This window comes from Trichoderma atroviride, chromosome 2 (genome assembly GCF_020647795.1).
Source record: "Trichoderma atroviride chromosome 2, complete sequence".
NCBI classification, from domain to species: Eukaryota; Fungi; Ascomycota; class Sordariomycetes; order Hypocreales; family Hypocreaceae; genus Trichoderma; species Trichoderma atroviride.
Genome location: NC_089401.1, coordinates 6,091,630 through 6,109,606, shown reverse-complemented (window position 1 = coordinate 6,109,606; position 17,977 = coordinate 6,091,630). Strand labels below are relative to the sequence as shown.

At 51.1% G+C, this 17,977-nt stretch overlaps 5 protein-coding genes across 5 annotated transcripts; 1 reads left to right on the top strand and 4 right to left on the bottom strand.

The window, feature by feature from the left end:
* Nucleotides 1-12: 12 nt before the first annotated feature.
* TrAtP1_004871 (uncharacterized protein) lies at nucleotides 13-1,388 on the bottom strand (the record flags this gene model as incomplete). Its single annotated transcript, XM_066112483.1, has 3 exons — nucleotides 13-646; nucleotides 710-1,237; nucleotides 1,312-1,388. The coding sequence occupies 3 exons, from the start codon at nucleotides 1,386-1,388 to the stop codon at nucleotides 13-15; spliced, it is 1,239 nt and encodes a 412-aa protein (XP_065968568.1).
* A 301-nt stretch (nucleotides 1,389-1,689) lies between these two features.
* On the top strand, nucleotides 1,690-2,888 carry TrAtP1_004870 (uncharacterized protein; the record flags this gene model as incomplete). Its single annotated transcript, XM_014084268.2, has 1 exon — nucleotides 1,690-2,888. The coding sequence occupies exon 1, from the start codon at nucleotides 1,971-1,973 to the stop codon at nucleotides 2,886-2,888; it is 918 nt and encodes a 305-aa protein (XP_013939743.2). The 5' UTR covers nucleotides 1,690-1,970.
* A 12-nt stretch (nucleotides 2,889-2,900) lies between these two features.
* Nucleotides 2,901-5,252, bottom strand: TrAtP1_004869 (uncharacterized protein). Its single transcript, XM_014084267.2, has 2 exons — nucleotides 4,887-5,252; nucleotides 2,901-4,810 (listed from the first exon to the last, which is right to left on the bottom strand). The coding sequence occupies exons 1-2, from the start codon at nucleotides 5,022-5,024 to the stop codon at nucleotides 3,167-3,169; spliced, it is 1,782 nt and encodes a 593-aa protein (XP_013939742.1). The 5' UTR covers nucleotides 5,025-5,252; the 3' UTR covers nucleotides 2,901-3,166.
* Nucleotides 5,253-5,314: 62 nt separating this feature from the next.
* Nucleotides 5,315-7,341, bottom strand: TrAtP1_004868 (uncharacterized protein). The gene is made up of 2 exons (XM_014084266.2): nucleotides 6,965-7,341; nucleotides 5,315-6,869 (listed from the first exon to the last, which is right to left on the bottom strand). The coding sequence occupies exons 1-2, from the start codon at nucleotides 7,198-7,200 to the stop codon at nucleotides 5,504-5,506; spliced, it is 1,602 nt and encodes a 533-aa protein (XP_013939741.2). The 5' UTR covers nucleotides 7,201-7,341; the 3' UTR covers nucleotides 5,315-5,503.
* Nucleotides 7,342-7,748: 407 nt separating this feature from the next.
* On the bottom strand, nucleotides 7,749-11,703 carry TrAtP1_004867 (uncharacterized protein). The gene has a single exon (XM_014084265.2). It carries the CDS (start codon nucleotides 10,203-10,205, stop codon nucleotides 8,535-8,537), a length of 1,671 nt encoding a protein of 556 aa, XP_013939740.2. The 5' UTR covers nucleotides 10,206-11,703; the 3' UTR covers nucleotides 7,749-8,534.
* Nucleotides 11,704-17,977: the final 6,274 nt, after the last annotated feature.

The following is a 17,977-nucleotide window of genomic DNA, read 5'->3' as shown; positions in this document are numbered from 1 at the left end:
TTGCCACCCACTCTAATCTATGCCAGTGCGTAAAGGGCTCCCAACTGTGGTGATGGAAGCTCCTACTGTAGTAATAGAAGCTCCTACTGTGGTGATGGAAACACCTACTGTGGTGATGGAAACACCTACTGTGGTGATAGAACCATCCCAAAGCTGTGGCAAAGGCGGAGGTTGCGGTGGCCGCACTATAACCTCGATATCATTCGGCATCGTCTTGGAGTCTCCGTCTTCTTCCAAAATCGTGGTCACCACCTCGGCATCAGCGAGCGTTCTATCACCATTCCCATCGTCATCTGGACATCTCTCCCGCTCTAGTTTCATATCCATAATCATGCTTATCTCCGGGCAATACTCTAGTATCTCCTTTCGGCGAGACGGATCCGCCCATATCTTCTCGTTCAAGTTTTCCCCACCGCCGCGAATGTGGTAGCCCATAGGCCTCTCCATGTAGACATCTTCAACAGCAATGGCACCATCTACTTTAGATGCAACTTTTGCTCCGGGTAGCACCCACAGACGCTTCCCGGACCACTCATCTTCCGGTTCCGAGTCATTGAAGCGTGTTTGAAAGCTGAGGATCCGTTTAATCACTGACACTCGACGGAGAGAGAGGCCACCATTGCCGGAGAAACGGTCGTCATCATTTCTACATCGTGCGTGTTATGTCAGCAATATTCCACAATATTTCAGCATAGCATCAAATACATACCGCGAAGCACCTGCCCAATCCCAGTCAAGCCAGTCATCCAAGCTTGTCTCTGAGTTTGCGCATAGAATGCTGTCATGCTCATATTTCAAGATCCACTCTACTCCTGGCAAGAATTCATCATAAAATCTCGAATCGGTAAGCAGCCTAAACACGTCCTCTTTATTGGCAACGCTCCATGGAGGAGGAAGCTCCATCAAGTCCAGTTTTCCAATGACCTGTTGGTGCTTGATCGAGTAGGCTTGACTGACGCTGTGAATGCTCTCACGCGAGCCGATAAAGAGAAATCGCCAGTCAGGCGGTACCACCGTTGTCATGTGTAGCATCAGCGGAGATAGGTGAGGCATAGGCCTAGCTTCGATGAGAAGAGCAAGCTTTGACGAGTTATAAGCCGCGCGAGGGTCTTTAGCAGGTGGCATTGGCCAGTACAGCTTCACATTGGGAACCATTTTCCGTGCTTCTTCGAACCTGGAGGAGAATGTGGACGTAATAGCGGGTTCATATTGAGAGTGCAAACGGCCTAAATACCACCTGGAGGGGGATGTTAGCAGCTGAACTCTGACTGAACACTGCATTAGAAGTATGAAACTAAATATCCAACGCACATGAGAACCAAGAGGATTGGCAAGAGTATTCGACTGGGGGAGATTGAGAGAACCCCTGAACTGTTGAATCCAGACATGGTGGCGATGGTTGGTTGCTGGTCAATTGGGAGAAGCTATTACTGCCCACGTTCGAATTGATTTGGAGCGCCAAGTTGAAGCAGTTCAACTACAATAACTCATCCAGCTACCAAATTTGATCTGCCTCCGATTTGACGCAGGCGGTGAAGAAAAAGTTTCTACAAGCACCTGCGTTAGGAAGGAACGAAGTACGTACCTACTTCAACATCTCGCCTACTGGCCGACTCCAGAGTGATCAAAGAGTTGGAGCCATCATCTGATGGTAACAATAAACGGAGAACAAACGACGTTTTCCATAATCCCAATGTGATACCTCAACCCACATGCATCTGTAGCCGCCAATAGACTGCATCCAGCCAACTAGCTCGACGGGATGCCCGCCAATCATTATGTTCAATTCCTGCGGAACAGAACAATGGCATTTCTTTGGCATACCAGACGAAGACGTTTCGTGATATTGTGGATAGTCATCGTGTTGGTTTGCACTCTCGATGCTGTCCATTGAATCTCCAGCCAGTTAACTGTATACCAGGCTCTTCCTCCCGTCACTCCCGTATCTAGTCTCCAACTCTGACATCTCCATGTACATTCCACGCATCATATTCGAATATCCAGAACGACCACGCATCAACCCATACAACGCCTCCAAAGTAGCCCTCCTCATCGAAAACCGCCCCAGTGCTGTTCTTGCACCCATCCTGCTACACTTTATATCCGTCGTACCGCCAGATTGGCAGTTCCGCTTCATGGGCTCTCCCCTATCGGTGGCGTCAGTCAACCGTTCTGTCGCCATTCAGAACCAGGTTGCCTCTGGTAAACTTGATCTCACATACATCCCCACAAACATGAGCACAAACGGACAAGAGGAAATCAGCCAGTTCCTCACCACGCTGTGGCTGTACGAGGTCGTGCTTCAACCGGCAGAGTGGCTGCTGGTTTTCCAAACAGACTCCATGCTCTGCGCGAATAGCAGACTGAATCTCAACGACTTCTTGGAATACGATTGGGTTGGCGCGCCGTGGAACCCCGGAGGGCAATGGGGCGGCAATGGAGGATTGTCGCTGAGGCGTGTGAGCCGCATCATCGACATCCTGCGCAACCAGCGACGCGCCAACGGCTCGGAGCCCGAGGATGTTTGGCTATCCGAACGTCTTGCCCACCATCCCAACGGCAAAGTGGCCAATGGATCCGTGTCACTGACATTTTCTGGCGAAATGCACGGCGGACAGTTAGAGCAGACTGTAAATGGCTCAAGCAGCTCCAACGTTGAGCATGTCGGCGACAATGAGTATATGCAAGGGGTAGATGACTGGAGAATAGGATACTACGAGCCAATGGGATACCACATTGGTGGCAGCGGTTCTTTTCTCCATAGCCCTGTTTGGGGATCGCCAGAGCTGAGGCAGCACACGTGGAAATACTGTCCAGAGGTCAAGATGGCATTGGCGATGGATATAGCCAAGTATATCCCTGGCAATTGCGGCGCGACGTGGATATAAGTACAGAATGGCTTTTGAAAAAGAGATTGATTATCCATGTACACTTAACAGCTTCACTATAGACCTATTTATCTTGAGACTAAATGTTATAAGGGGCTCAGAACTTCGTCTCTGCTCGACCCAGACCCCCCAATTTTAGTTAAAAAGTAGATATGCCGAGCAATTAATTAATTTCCTCCCAGCTGCTGCATTCATAAATCCAGATATAAACCACCGTTCGAGACATATCGTTACAATGGGAACAAAAATAGGGGATAGACGTAAAGGAAATGGCCATATTAAGCCAGCCCTTCCGCTACAGCATGGCCAACAGCACCTGCAAGCTCACCAAACAAGATACCCCTGAACACACTCTCGCCCATATTTTGAGTCCACGCACCTGCCGACTGTAGCTTCTGCTTCCAGGCATTCTTCTGCGCGGCAGGTAACTCTTCCCATGTCTTGGCGGGCCCATGAACCTCTTCATCGTGGACATCCAAGGCAATCTTCTTGCCGCCAGGGCTGTCCTCAGCATCTACAACAGGATGGTCTGCTTCCCACATAACGAGAGTCTCGGCAGTGTTGACGCCGCTACCTGCTAGCTTTGAGATGAGAAAGTCCTTGTTGAAAAAAGCCGGTGGATGAGCCGGGTCGCGCAAGGTGCCATGCCAGGACGGGAGGAACTTCTGCGCATTGATAATGGGCTTGCTCATGCCATACATTTCCATGATACCCTGTCCGATGACGGCCATGATGAGGATAATGATGGAAAGGGTGATGACGACTGGTCGTCTGGAAGGTGCCTTGGCACGTAGGGCGGTGACATATCGAGCTGCCGTCTCATCGACCGGCTTTCCAGGGGATACGTCAATGTGTCGCTTCAAAGCGATGCTGTGAACAGTGACGCCACTCTGCAGAGTGATGCTTGCCAGCTTGAGGAACTGCTGGGTGAGGTGTTGCTTGGGAGGGATGAAGTTCGAAAACGCCAGACCGGTGATATTATCGCCTTTGTGAGTGTCTTTGAGTGTATAGAGAGGATTCAGGTTGGAGAGAAGCTCTATAGAGGCAAGAGCTTTGTGGTCCATGCTATAAAAGTAAATCGAGGAGTCGTTGCCGGCTACCGCAATGACAAACTGCGTATTGCCCACGGGAGCCGACGGAGACGGAGGCGGCGATGCATTTGCAATAGCGAGGGCGGTCGCAGATATATTCTTGGGGATACGCACTGTCGCAGATATCCGCGCTTTGTCGTGGCTTGGGGTCGGCAATCGGAAGCCCTGGAGGATGACGCCGCTCGACTTTGGCAGATTGGCAGCGGCAAGGATAAAGCTGGGTGTCACGAATCGAATCGAGCGAAACGCAGCCAGCTCGCCATGATCCTCTGTCATTGTGAAAATGAGCTCTGGATCACTGTTCTTCTTGCCAATCTTGACCAGGTATAGCTCGTATTTGTGGCAGTAGGCCAGCAAGTATTCTCCATCATCGCATTGGATAATATCCAGATCCTCTGCATCCTTGTCCAGTCTCAAGACACCCTTGGACTTGGGCTTCGGCCCCGAGGCATCAAAAATGGCGAGCTGAGGTTCCTTGCACATGCGCGTGGCGGCGGCGCCAATGGATCCAGAGATGCGCAGTACGGGCTGGTAAGTGTCGGCATCCGGATTCGCGAACAAGGCGCTTCGAGACACCTCTGCGACCTGTACATCGGGGTTCTTAGCACCGGCGGCTCGCGACTTGGTTTGCTCGACGGAAAACGTTCGGAGGTGGTTGTTTTTGCCCTTGGACATCTCCTTGGGGCTCGAGTTGACGCCGGCGTAGACATAGGACAGCTGGTCGTTTGCGCTGTCGGCAACGGCGAGCGACATGACGGAGTCCTCGTCGCGGGAAAGGGCAATGTCGCCAGCTACGCGCAGCTCGCCCTGGTCGACGGTTTCAACGACGGACTACAAAGAGCAGGATGATGGTTAGCATTGGAAGCGAGACAGGCGATTGCACAAGGTATCACAGAATGTCACGCACAATCTTGTTGGCCACGCCAGAGCGCCCAGCGCCGCCACCTCCGCCAACAACTAAGCGGTTCGCATCTTGAGGATCAAAGCCGACTGCGTACAGCGGATAGTCGAGCTTTATGCTGGCTTGCGGAAATGGCAGTGCCATGGTGGTTGATGATGTCAGGATTAGGTATCGCGGGTCGTGCGGATTGTCTATTCGCCTCTTTTTCCAATTCCAAAAGAAAGAATAAAGCGTGATGTGAGCAGGACAAGAAGAGGAAACAGACGGCCGTTGACTTGGAATTGGGCGCGTTCAGGTTTAGGAAGCCATCGAGATGGACTCCAGCGACGAATGCACGAGGCTGCAGTTTGTGGCCAGATAGTCGGATGGCGGGAGCTTGGCGAGATTTGGCGGGGGAGGGTAGCTGGGAGCTGCAGCTGACAGGGATGGTTTAGCGGCATGTGCTTTTGTAGCTCGGTACCTCCACCTTGATTGTTGGCAGCCGCAGTTCTATATAAATCAACAAATATTCTCATACTCTGTTATCATCTGACCTAGGGTAAAAAGTGGACAGGGAATTCAACAGTATTTTCGCATCAGTGCTTCGTTTAGGCTACACCCAGGTTCATACAGGCAGTTCCAACTCACTCATCCGTCAAGTTAACAAGCACCGCCTTGACAGAGTAGTAGCCCTTCAGTCCATCTTCACCAAGCTCTCTTCCAAATCCACTCTCCTTCACCCCTCCAAACGGAACTCGTGTATCAGAATCATTGCTGCTATTCACCCACACCATACCAGCCTCCAGGTCCCGCGCCACACGATGTGCTCTTCCCAGATCTTTTGTGAACACTGCGCCTGCAAGCCCGTACCTACTCGCGTTGGAGACTTCTACAGCTTCTTCCTCTCCTTTGAACCGCGCAATGGCTGCTACCGGGCCAAAGATCTCCTCCTGAAAGGCCGCTGTGTTCGTCTTGATATTGGTAAGGATAGTCGGTGGGACGAAGAAGCCTCTTGGGGGCAAATCCCCGCGAGGATGGAAGACTTCAGCTCCGTCGTTTCGAGCCGATGAGATGTACGACATGATAAGTTCTGCATGTGCCTTACTGATCTGAGGCCCCTGATATGTCCTCCCGTCAAAGGGGTCTCCCAGGATCGAAGTCTCCTCCGTGAAAGCCTTGAATCTCTCCACGAACCTATCGTAGATTCCGTCTTGTACCAACAGCCGTGACGTGGCCGTGCACATTTGGCCTTGGTTGGCCATGACCCCCTCGTGGGCCCATCTCACAGCCTGCTCCAGGTTCGCGTCGTCAAACACAATCAGCGGTGACTTGCCCCCCGTCTCCAGAGTGACTGCCTTGAGTGTGCCGGCTGCCATGCGCATCACCTCTTTGCCCGTTGCTGTGCTGCCGGTAAAGGAAATCTTGTCCACTTCTTGGTGACGTGCCAGAGCAGCGCCCGCCTCTCCGCCACGCCCATTGATAATATTGATGACTCCAGGGGGGAAACCGGCTTCACGTATGAGCTGCGCCACGTATAGCATCGACAATGGCGTCTGCTCTGCCAGCTTGAGCACTACCGTGTTTCCGCACGACAGAGCAGGACCAAGTTTCCACGCCGCCGTGTCAAGGGGATAGTTCCAGGGGATGATCTGGCCGCATACGCCGACAGGGTGTCTGATTGTGTAAGCCATCTTCTTCGGTCCAATATCAATCACCGAACCTTGGTTCTTATCTGCCCATCCGGCATAATAGCGGAGCACCTCAGAGAACTGCGGCACATCGTAACCTCGTGAGATGGACAGCGGCTTGCCATTATCGAGCGTTTCAATGGCAGCAAGCGTCTCACCATGTTCGTCTACCAAGTCCGCCAACCGGTTCATCAAGTGGCCCCGCTCAGTGCCAGACAGTAACCTCCATGAAGGCTGCTTAAGTGCTTCTCGAGCAGCTTCAACTGCTCTGCCTACGTCGGGCTCTCCAGCTGCGAATACAGAGCAGATTTCCTGTTCCGTGCTGCGTCAGATGTAAAAAGAGTCAGCAACCAGATCAAGGGCCGCAAATTCATCCATCTGCATCTAGGAATAGGTGTAACAAACGGCAATACACACTATGGATTGGTGGTAGTAAGTTTGTCCCCTCCAACACTTTCACTAAATTGGTTGTTGATAAACAAGCCCAAGGGCTGTGTCCATCTTGTTCCATTTGGTGCCGTTAGTTCAGTCTCTAGATGAGACGACGACAATGACAGAAAACGACTAGACTGCCGAACGAAGCTCAGTCGGTGGACAACAGTTTGAGCAGGCCTCGTCAGCTTTGCAATTGCCATGCATCTCCCTCCTAACATGGTAGAATAATTCTCTAGTGCGTGATACCGTGCATAATAATTAAAAAAAAGTTTCACTTGGCTTCACATTTGCTTGAAGCCGCAACTGCTAGATATGACCTCGGTGGGATTCAATGTTCACCCAGCACCAGAGATATCCAGAGCTAGGCTGAAGCTACTTCTGATATTCGAGGTAGGTTCAAATATGGCCTATCGCCCCACTATTCGGAGATCGGATCTGTCGTCTCCGATAGAATATGGTACGTGCCATGCTGGACTGCGGCAAATCTAACCTGCTTCGACCAGAACTGGAACTTCATGATATCATAGGATATTCTCCAGGTGCCTGTTAAAGTGAACACAAGCATTTTGTTTTCTATACCAGGGAAACTTTACAATTATTTGGCCACAATGTGCTTGTGGCTACTTGAGCAAGAGATCCCAGGTACGAGTAAACTGGTCCTTCCTACGCAGCTCCTCTCTATTCATTAGTTCCTTATTGTGCTGAAATCGCTGGTAATTTGAATTCCTTTACGACTTAATATTAGAAAAATACTTTCAGTCTTTTTGGGAAATAAGAATTTTATCAATCTGATTATATATCTGCCTTATTCCTATAGCCAGAGTAATACCAAATTCCAAAAACATATGATGAGAGCAAATGGCGGCATATAATGAATGAATAGCCTCCATTGAATACTACATTCTTCCCAAATTCATGATTTTTCTGATTTTCAAAACGTTGTTCCGTGTGTAGCATTGATCCACTAGGGGTATCTCTTCGCTGGTCGTAGGTGGACACCCCTCAGGGCAAACATTTCATAACAAATAAATAGATAGACAAACGAATGTAGTATTGAATCAAAAAGTTGATTCATTCAACTTCTTCTATTTTGATATTCGACTTTTTTTTGCGGTTGAGCAAGTCATTCTCATAGAAACGAGGAAGAGAGAAGAAGCCCTCTGCTATCTCAAGTCCACAGATAGATTAAGCAAGCATAGATAGAGGCCGGTTGCTTGGTTAACCGGACAACAGGAATGTATAAAATGATAGTGTCAAGGGTGTGATTAAAGAAATGAATAGTGTGGTAGAGGCGAATTACTATGCGTATAATCAGAAATATCGGTTGCCCGACGTAGATTGTATTTGCGCTGGTACAAGCCAGAAACTCCAAAAAAAAAAAAATTAGTTGTTGTGTCCAAGTCCAAAGGGGAAAATTAGTCTCATGGAAATGATGAGATATTATAAGTATGGGTGAGATTGGTCCGTGAGGCGCTACATCATTGCCGATGTAGCACGTACATATCAGGGGGAGAGCCATATTCGAAGTCGCACAGCAGGCGGCTTGAAATTGTTACCAGCGGGGGCTGTCTTGGTGCTTTCTTGGCGCAGTTGCCCAACCGGTTTCTAGATGGGATGGGTGCGCTGCCCTCCACTGCCCAGTTCTCAGATCTTGTTCTTGAGGATGCCCATGGATCAGTCCTGACATGGGAGGCGGTCCCTCCATCACTCGTAACGGCGGCAGTCTCTCTCCACTCGTTGAAGAAGTTGCGGATGGGGGCCTCGGTGGAGGTGCGCCATAGGCTTGGTTGTGCATCGACGGGAGGCTGTGCGGCGGACCACCGGGCAGAGCACCATACATCGGAGGCGAGAAATCTGGGCGATCGTCTGTGCGCCGAACCGGTACGGGCCGCTCTGCCGATGACACTTCGCTCAGATAACCTTGAGTAGGGGTGGGAATGTGATGAGACTGCATTAAGGGGCTTCTATCCACAAAGCTGATACTCTTCGATAGCACCGGACTAGGTGGCCCGGCTGCATGGTTGCTTACAGCCGGCGTCCGGGACACAATATCTCTGAGCCGGTTGCGATCGCTCCTGTAAAAGTCCCGCTGGTTTTCGAGTTCCTCTATTTGCTGCAGCATCTGCTGTCGCTCTTCCTTCAGTTCCTGCAGGTGTTTCAAGTTCTCCTCCTGAAGAGTCTTCTTCTTTCTGCGGTGGCGCGTCGAGGCTTTTGCATTTCGTTGTCTCTTTTCGTCCGCTTTCTTTGATGCTTGGGAGTAGTCTACTTGAACTGGGATCGGTGTATCACTGCCTGGCAGAGTCATATAAGCCTGCTGGGAGTCCATCCCAACAAACGAACCTGCTTGTCGGCGCAATATATCTGGCCATGACGATGTTCCCTCAGTCAGTGCTCCTTCCGTTACCGAAAGCGGTCGACTAGTGGACATCCCAGTGATTCCATGCTGCAGTTGCAAAGGTGTATGCATTCCATGCGATCGGCTCTGAAGTTCTCCTGGCGGTGGGATTGTCGGCGGCTGTACATAGGAGGCATCCAAGGGGCGAGCTACAGGCTGAGAAAGAGATCTTGGTGGAGTTACCATCGGGGTATGCGGACCGGAAGCAATTCCTGACGGCTGTTGAAATCCAGGAGCATGTCTAACTTCATCGGGAGTGTCTTGTTCATAGGGTCGTTTTGCGGGGAGCATGCTGGGAGCCAAGGGTTGTCGCGAATCTTGATCTCTTGGAGAGTGAGTCTGGCCATGGTTCGAGATTCGGGGAGCCCTGGGGCTGAGTATCTTCCTCGGGTTATCCATTATAGGGAAAGGGTACGATGTCGATGGGGAGTTTCGCTCGGATATCGGATATCTGCCTGTAGGCACCACACCTGCGGTAACGGGAGTCGTCGGTACGGAGCCGGTATCGGCATGGCCAGGGAAATAAGTACGAGGGACACCATAAGGAGTCGAAGAAGATGCTGGGTAGACAGGCTCTGTTTCCTTTGTTTGTGAAGGTGGCCTTCCTCTAGAATCAGAGCCCATGGAATGTGCCTCGGAAGGGTTCAAGATATTATGGACTCCAAAGGCCTTGGCGGAATGCTGAGCAGCACGGCCGACCTCAGGGGAGATTCCGACCGATTCATACCGTTGCGACTTGAATTGAGAGAAAGAAACTTGTTCATTACCGACAGGGGATTTTGAAGAGAGACGAGAGGGCGAGCGATGGCCAGGTCCCCTTTGCGACATTGAGGCCTGATCACCTGCGCACTCCTGATCTCGAGGACCAGCGCATCGACTCTTTTCGTTCCCAAGCAAGAATCGCAAATTGTTGATTTTGGGAGACTTGATGCGGGACAGGGTCTTGGATAGCCACGAGGGAGTGGTGGGTGTGCTGGGGGAGATTGGCGTTGAAGCCCCAGAGGAGTCAGTGGCGGGAGGTTCAGGGCTGTCCTTGACTAGAGGCAGCGCCTGTTGCCGCACGTCTACAGAAGAGTTCGCCAGGGCGACCGTGGTGTAGTTGGGACCGGCTGGGATTGATACCCAAACAGCCCCAATGACAATCGGTGGTAGAGAATTCGGATAGAGATCCGGCGGCAGAATAGGAGGGGACGGCGGGCGATCGAGCCGACTGTCCACGATGTAAACTCGTCCACAAGAGACCGAACAAGTCAATATTCAACGAAAAGTCTGCTTAGTAGGTATGATGCAGCCGAAATGTCAGCTGAACCGGGGAACTCGGTTAGACTCTCAGCTCAAGCTCGAGCGTATTGCTATCAAAGTTAGCTCAATTGACAAGGAAACTTCTTCTCGATGCGATTAAGGAGTATAGAGTCTCGTCGGTGGATAGTTATGGCAATTATGAGAGACAGGATGATCAGATGGCCCAGCTAGGAATCTGCCCGTTATACACCGGTTTCTTACCTCCGCAAGAGGAGGGGAAAGAGGGGAATTGAATGCCAGACTGCCTCCGGCAGAGCATTCAACGACTCAACGCCCAGCTTTCAAGAAGCCTGCAATCCGCTCTCGTGGGATCCGCGTGCTTAAAGGAGTACCAAGAGACTTCTGGCCCGCGGATCTCAGTTTGCGTGCAGTGTCCCCTTGATAATACTCGCGTAGGTATTTGGGAGATTCGAGCGGAAGGATAGGTAGGCAAGGAAGGATGAGGGGCGTGAGTCGAGGATGCGAGAAGGAACGAAGTCAAAAAGGAAGCCTCGAGCCAAGAAAACAGTCGGAACAGGGCAGGAAGGCCAAAACTGGAACATGGAGTCGAGAGGCGATGGCAGGGAAGGAGCTGCTTACCTGAACAAAAAGTGAAGTCTCGGTGAGGCAAGTACCACCGTACAGCAGATTCAGAGCAGATTACACTACTCTGTACTTTCCATGTACAAATCACGCTGACCCAGAGAAATTCGGTGCCTTTAGGCAATTAGGTAGGTGCACTCCAAGTCCTACAACTCTCGGGCGAGAGACGAGAAAGACCTTGGCGTTTCTATCTCGGATTCAGCCTCGACGACTTGGAAGAAGCCAGGAGAGATTGGGATTTTAACAGTATCAAGAGCCACTCGAGGCACCAACAATGAAGAATGAAGCAGAGAGTGGGAAGTTGAGTGACGAAAAAGATGGGATGGAAGGGTTCACAACAGAGCTTTTGGGCTGGCGAAGGATGGCAAGCCACACTGGGAGCATTGGCTGTTGACGGTCCGGTCACCCACAGCTTCGTCTTGAAATATACCACGCCGACCCCTTGTCGTTTTCGATGAAGAAAGACCCAGTACTGCAACGAAAGCATTCGCATGGTCACGCCAGCCCAATGGTCCGTCCCACAGCCAGGGTTCTGAGCAAGCATGGGGGTGGAGGCGCCACAAGTACATGGAGATTTTTTCAAGGATAGAGCCATCAGTGATTCGACCCCTGCCAGCCGGACCAGGGAGAGCGAAACGTCAGTCGAGCTACTTGTCCAAGCAGGTAGAGGTGCAGGACAACCGCAGCAAAACCCCATCGCTGTCAAGCGTGGTCTCTCCACCTCGAAGAGCCCGCTAGGACCTAGCATTGCAGCTCTTGTCTCTGTTTTGGGTCCACGACGGTGTTGGAGTCGGCGGCAGCGAGCAGGGATACCTGAGTTGCGTCTTAGTCTCCAGGTCACGGTGTGCGCTCACGACCAGGTATCAACCACTCGTTCACCCCTCCCCCCTTTTTGACCTTCCAACAACCCTTTTTTCTGACAGGGCTCAGAGGCACCAGAAGGTCGGGTTGGTCTAGCACCGGGACTAGCCAGCAGTTGCTAGCATCGATGGATATGCTGCTAGTTTGAGCACGGAGTCCTCTGACTGGCATTACCGCAACGATCGGCTGGCTCGCTGCCATCAGGCAGGCCCGGGGCTACCTTACTCTACGACAAAGGCTGGCTTGCGAGTGCACTGCCGCGATGCGACAGTTTTGAGCTGTGAGAAGTGTAAAGTTTGCGGCATTGTGAATGGAGCAATATACTACTCGACTGGGGTCCAAGCACGCTGTACAGCTGGCATACGGGGAATAAAAAGGTGGATGGGCTAGCAGAATGGCGCGCGCCACGGTTCATGTGCAAAATCGCCAGTCGCCAAGCTGTGTGTGTCTTCACTGAGACGCAGCCCCCAGTGTTTAGCCCTCCATTCAATTTCCTCAGCAATATCACCGGGTAGTCTTCCGGCGGCGACTAGCTCTTCCACCCAACGATCATAGGTCGCGATGAGCCACACGTCACAAACTTGTGTGTACCAGGTACTTGTTAACTAACCATCAGCAAGAGATGAGGGTACTTCCTTGCTATGCTTTGTCTACCCGTCCCCACCAATCTGCGGTGACAACAGTCACTTGTGAGCATGGGCGAATACATGCCTACATGACGCTCGCTCTATTGGGTACACGACGCCAATTGCAGCGTGGGCAGCAATTAGCATGTGTATGCATCTCAATACCATTGGCATGCATGTACGGAACACTCCGGTACCCCATATCATTATCCCTGGCTACGGCGGCTGCTCTTGTTATGGCCTGAGAATTATATCATCATCCTTCTGCGCAAGCCAGCATATACACAGCTGAGGTTGGATTGGCCACGACTGCGTCGCTATTTGTATCAAATATCATTCTATTAACGTACTTGGGGCATCCACCCAATCCTCCAAAAGTTATATGCCGGCCTACATGATAGCAGAGCCAATTTACATTTCGAAACTGGCTAATTGACAGCGTCTATCGAAGTTGCTTCGTCCATCGTCCACACCAGCCTAAGATTCAGATTCCCAGGGAGCAGAGGAGACGATGACGGTCAGCTCCCCCTAAGCGCGCCTTGAGGGTTATGACGCGCTGCCACATGACGTTTACCACGTTGGCAGACAAGGAACAAGGGGTGCCAAGTGGCCTGCCTGCATATCTGTAGCCTGCACTCGTACGGGTGCCTGGTCTCTGGCGGAATCGAGCCGACGCGGCGAGAAGGCGATGCCAACTGGGCCAGATTAGCTGTTTTGGCATAGGCGTTGCCCGGTTTGGGATGGAGGCTGCCAGCTCGCTCATGATATGAGAAGGGCGGTCAGCACCGACGGGCTGGCTGGCTAGTCGGCTAGCAAACGGAGCACCTTCATACTTTACGAGCAAGCAATACTATACAGAGACGGGGCTAATAGTCAGCCGTATCCAAAAGAAAGTCAGTTCAAGAGCCCCACGACAAAGCGCGAGTTCCAAGCTCTCCAGGTTGATATGCCGAGCTGCCCTACCTTATCTCACGCAATACCCAAGCCATTGGCTTCAACATGACGCCACACTTCGGACACCAATCACGTCGGACACCAATCACGTCGCTGCGCTGCCTCTGGACTCTGCAATGGGTCGTGGTATCTTCACTAAGCATCAATCAGCCCTGCCCAGAGGTGTCGCGTAGAGACAAGCGGTGCGCACATGTGCAGACTGGACTATGGGTACTCAGGCTTGGGGAGCCCACAGACACGTCGACTATACATGCAAAAGTCGCATCGGCCGCGCTAGCTTGAGCGGCAATGAGTTTCCAATTGAGCGGTCGCCAAACAAGCCTTGCAGAGACAGCACTAGTTTGGCACGGCACGGCGTTGCATGCGAGACTACCGTGGAGCATCTACTACGGTGGATGCCCGAGTGGATCACTGTCTACCTGGAATAGGCACTCAAATGATGGAACCCAAATTGTCCACATGCTCGGAAAGAAAGAACAGCTAGGGCTCCCTAGTTAGTACGTACTTGTAATTCCGAAGCCTTGCCAGCCCGCGGGTAGAATGGAGAACCATACGAACACACACCAGTACTACTACCTAGGTAGTCGTGCAACTACATGAACGAGCTGTTCATCACACAAGAGGATGTTGACCCTGGTACGCTCTCCGCTGTCACCTTGTGCTCTGATGAAAGATCTAGCGTCGACTACGGGAATGAGAACGAGGACACGCCTAACCCAGCCAGCCGTAAATAGCAACCCGATCATCGAGGCCACAAGTACACTAACTGCTAGAGAGCAAGTTCAATCTCTCAACGCTTCATTCGAGCCCAGGTTATACCCCAGGCAACATAGGACTTGACAAGTACTTCTTCATACTCGTGCTTGTACCTATGGCTACTGGGCGCCCAGTACCAGCTCAATGCTCCCCTGTTGTCTCACTTGCACAGCAGTAACTACATATCACTCTGACTACAATCAACCTTTCACTTATCTATCTCAAAGTATGGCTATGGCGATCTCTCAATGGAAGCTATTCAAAGGAAGCGAGGGGGAACATTACTGCGTATGCTGTCATAACCTCATCAACGAAGATTGAAAGAATAGAAGAAGGCGAAAAGAGACTGAGAATAAGTACGTTGGTATATCGTACCTTATACTACAGTACTCCAGTGGAATCTGACCACTCACAGGCAGCCACCAAAACCTAACATGCGTGGTTACACTACCTATGTTGAGCTGCTGTATACACTACTACTACTTACCTGGCTTATACTCTCAACAAGGCACGATTTTCTGTCTTCTTGCTGCCCAATCTTACAACCACCGGCATGTCGGCCCGTTGTCACGCGAGAGAGCGCCAATTTTACCAAACAGATGCAACCATAGCCGCACCCAATAATACTACTCGAACCATCTCAGCCAAGAACGGTAGAACCAACCCGACTCGGTTAATCACAACGTGTTGGTTCTTTTACGACTAGTCATGGCCAGTATTATGTACTACGTATACGAAGCTCACCCACATGGCTTGGTGCATGTCTTGCTTATATTCCACTGCATCGGGTCCTGAGGTCATGTGTGGCTTTTTCAACGACCCTATCCTCTTCGCCCATCCCGCGTTTGCGGCGCGCCCAGGATATTATGGGGAGAGGGGCCAGTTCCTGGGTCTTTGGTGCTGGTAGCCCGTGGGGAAACCGAAGAAATTGGGGGGCAGAAATGGAGATGCAATGAGTTGAAGCTGAAAAAGCCGAAGCACGTGGTAATAATTTTCCTTCTGGAAATTAATCACTATGCGAGCCAGGTACGGAGAGCAATACATTGCCACACCTCTACGCTTAGGACTAGCACTTCATTCTTGGCCGTCCCCCTTGCTACATGAGCAAGATCACCAAACCACTACCAGCTAGTGCGCTAAATTTGGCTAGCTGAAAGAAACTTGGAGAGTTTCGTCGACGTTGGCAATGGTCACCCAAAACCAGAGGCAGCCCATGCTCGTACTTGTTTCGTACGGAACATTGGTACCAGCACAGTGGTACCCGAGAGAGCCACTACCGCACTAGCACGGGATGGGTGTCTATTTGAATGAGTAGGTACAATATCAATCCTAAAGAGCCCTGATAACAAGCCCTACAGCCAAGCAAATTCAAAGGTGGTGCTATCGACGTGTCAACGGAACGGTACTTGTCTCTTTTGCTCAGCATGCACGGCGGTGTAGCGTTGAACCCCTACCCTGTCAATTAGCATCTGCATACGTCTAGTCCGTGCCTCATGACAACAACACCCAGTGCAGGCTGTCTCTTACGTTCCAAAGGAAATAAGATACCGTTCGAACCCTTTCCCTTTTCATGTAATCTCGCATTGGCCACGTCGCAGGCACTTATACTGGTATCGGTACTTCTGCAACTCACTTGGCGAAGCCAGACAAAGGAAGCCTCTGCCATGTCTCAGACACTCCATTTTCTAATGCAACTTTCTCACTTTCGGCCCCAGCCTGCTGCTACCAAGCAGCCGATGGTACGGAGTACTTAATGCATGTCTCTCAATCGAAATCGGTGGCGGCTGGCTTGGAACATGCATACGAAGGAGTCCTGGTTAAGTCTCGAAGGATTTGCCTGCTTGCGCAAAGTACGCCGGTCTCGCTCGTCATCACCGCTCAACTGAAGGGTCATCACTTAGTTGTAGGTGGCCAACCACCCCAACCACCAATTTAATCGGCAATAAGGCTTTACGATTGAATGGGATGATCTCACTTGCACAGACTAGAATGCCCCGCCCTGATGCCAGGCATTTCTATATCCTTGTTAGTACTTGGAGTCCCTGTACCACTCTTGCCAATTGACGCTCACTCGAAGGCGATACGTCATAAAGCTCAAATCTATCGTTTGTTTCCTTTTCTCATCTTGCTTACGGAGTACTTATTACTAGTTTGTGTCGGTACTCTGTCTTTTGTTGATCCGGAGTAAAACCGCCGCCGCTCCGAGCAATAGGTATGTTCATGCTAATGCACCTCAAAATCTCTCACGCTATCTCGTACAGGCAACTCCGGGTTGCCCTGGTTTTTGGCCTTTGACTAAATAGAGTGCGACGATCGGTCTGTTGTAGCAATAACATACGAAATACAAGGACAGGAAAACAAGGACGAAACTACAAAGGCGCACAACGCAGCTAAGAGCAGTGAGATGAGAAGAAGTATTGTGCACGGAGTACGATGTGTACAATCGCAAATTCTATCACTCTCTCTTAATTTTAAAGCACTTCATGCCGTCATTTGATTTCACACCAGCAACGGCACTCCCCTCCAGGCTACCTAGGTATGCTTAAGCCGATATGGAGTAGGTACGTACCATTACTAGCAGTATGTGTGTATGCGTTGGCCGTGATATACGCAGTAATGTGCCATGCTCACACGCTACTTTCTAGGGAAGCATCGCCAAGTTTGCTTACTGGATAGAGCAGGACCCCGTCTCTGCGGGTGCTTAACATGTTATTGGCTCCAACCAGAACGCCAGGGCGGCTAGTAGTGTCCATCACGCATCGCACATGCACGGCCTCGACTAGCTTCCACGCCCGTCCCTGACTCCCGGGCCCTGCCATGGTCTCTCGACGCGGGGGCCAAGGGCTCAAATCCCAACTTGTCCTGCCGAGATACGTTCCCCTCGAGGCCTATTATGCGGCCGTCCCTCGCCACATGCACTTGCACACATGCGCGTTGACGCTGTCTTACACCTGACCCGGCTCTGTGGTATTTGCAGCGGGATGCCTTTACCTACTCGCCAGTCCGATGCGGAACTGCTGAGAAAAACTTCCGGGGGGAGGGGGGGGGATGCATCAGGATGCATTGGGCGCTGATTGCATTCAACGGCGGTAGTATTTGCCTACAATCGCACTTGTCCCATTACGCTGTGGCGACGGGCAGGGAGACGCTGTGGATGTCGACTTACATCTTATACCTACTACCACCGCAAAAATACTTATCAGCGGCGAGATTCACACGAAGACCCGCATTCAGAAACTGGAGTACCAATGAAGACCAAATTTGGCCATTATCGCGCTCAAAGAGCTTTTCATTTCTGGCCAATCTGGGCTTCTGGTATGTGGAGTAGGCAATGCCACTTTCTGTACATAGTACTTCGCATACTGGCCATTTTCATTGAAGCAATCTTACCATTGCTCACACGCTGTTTTACAGAATACAAGAGCTAGTACCTACTTCAACTAGTACTGTTACCTGCAATTACTATATATCGATGTGTATAGTTTCAGGGATTCGCAGAGCAGAGCTGAAGAACACGGC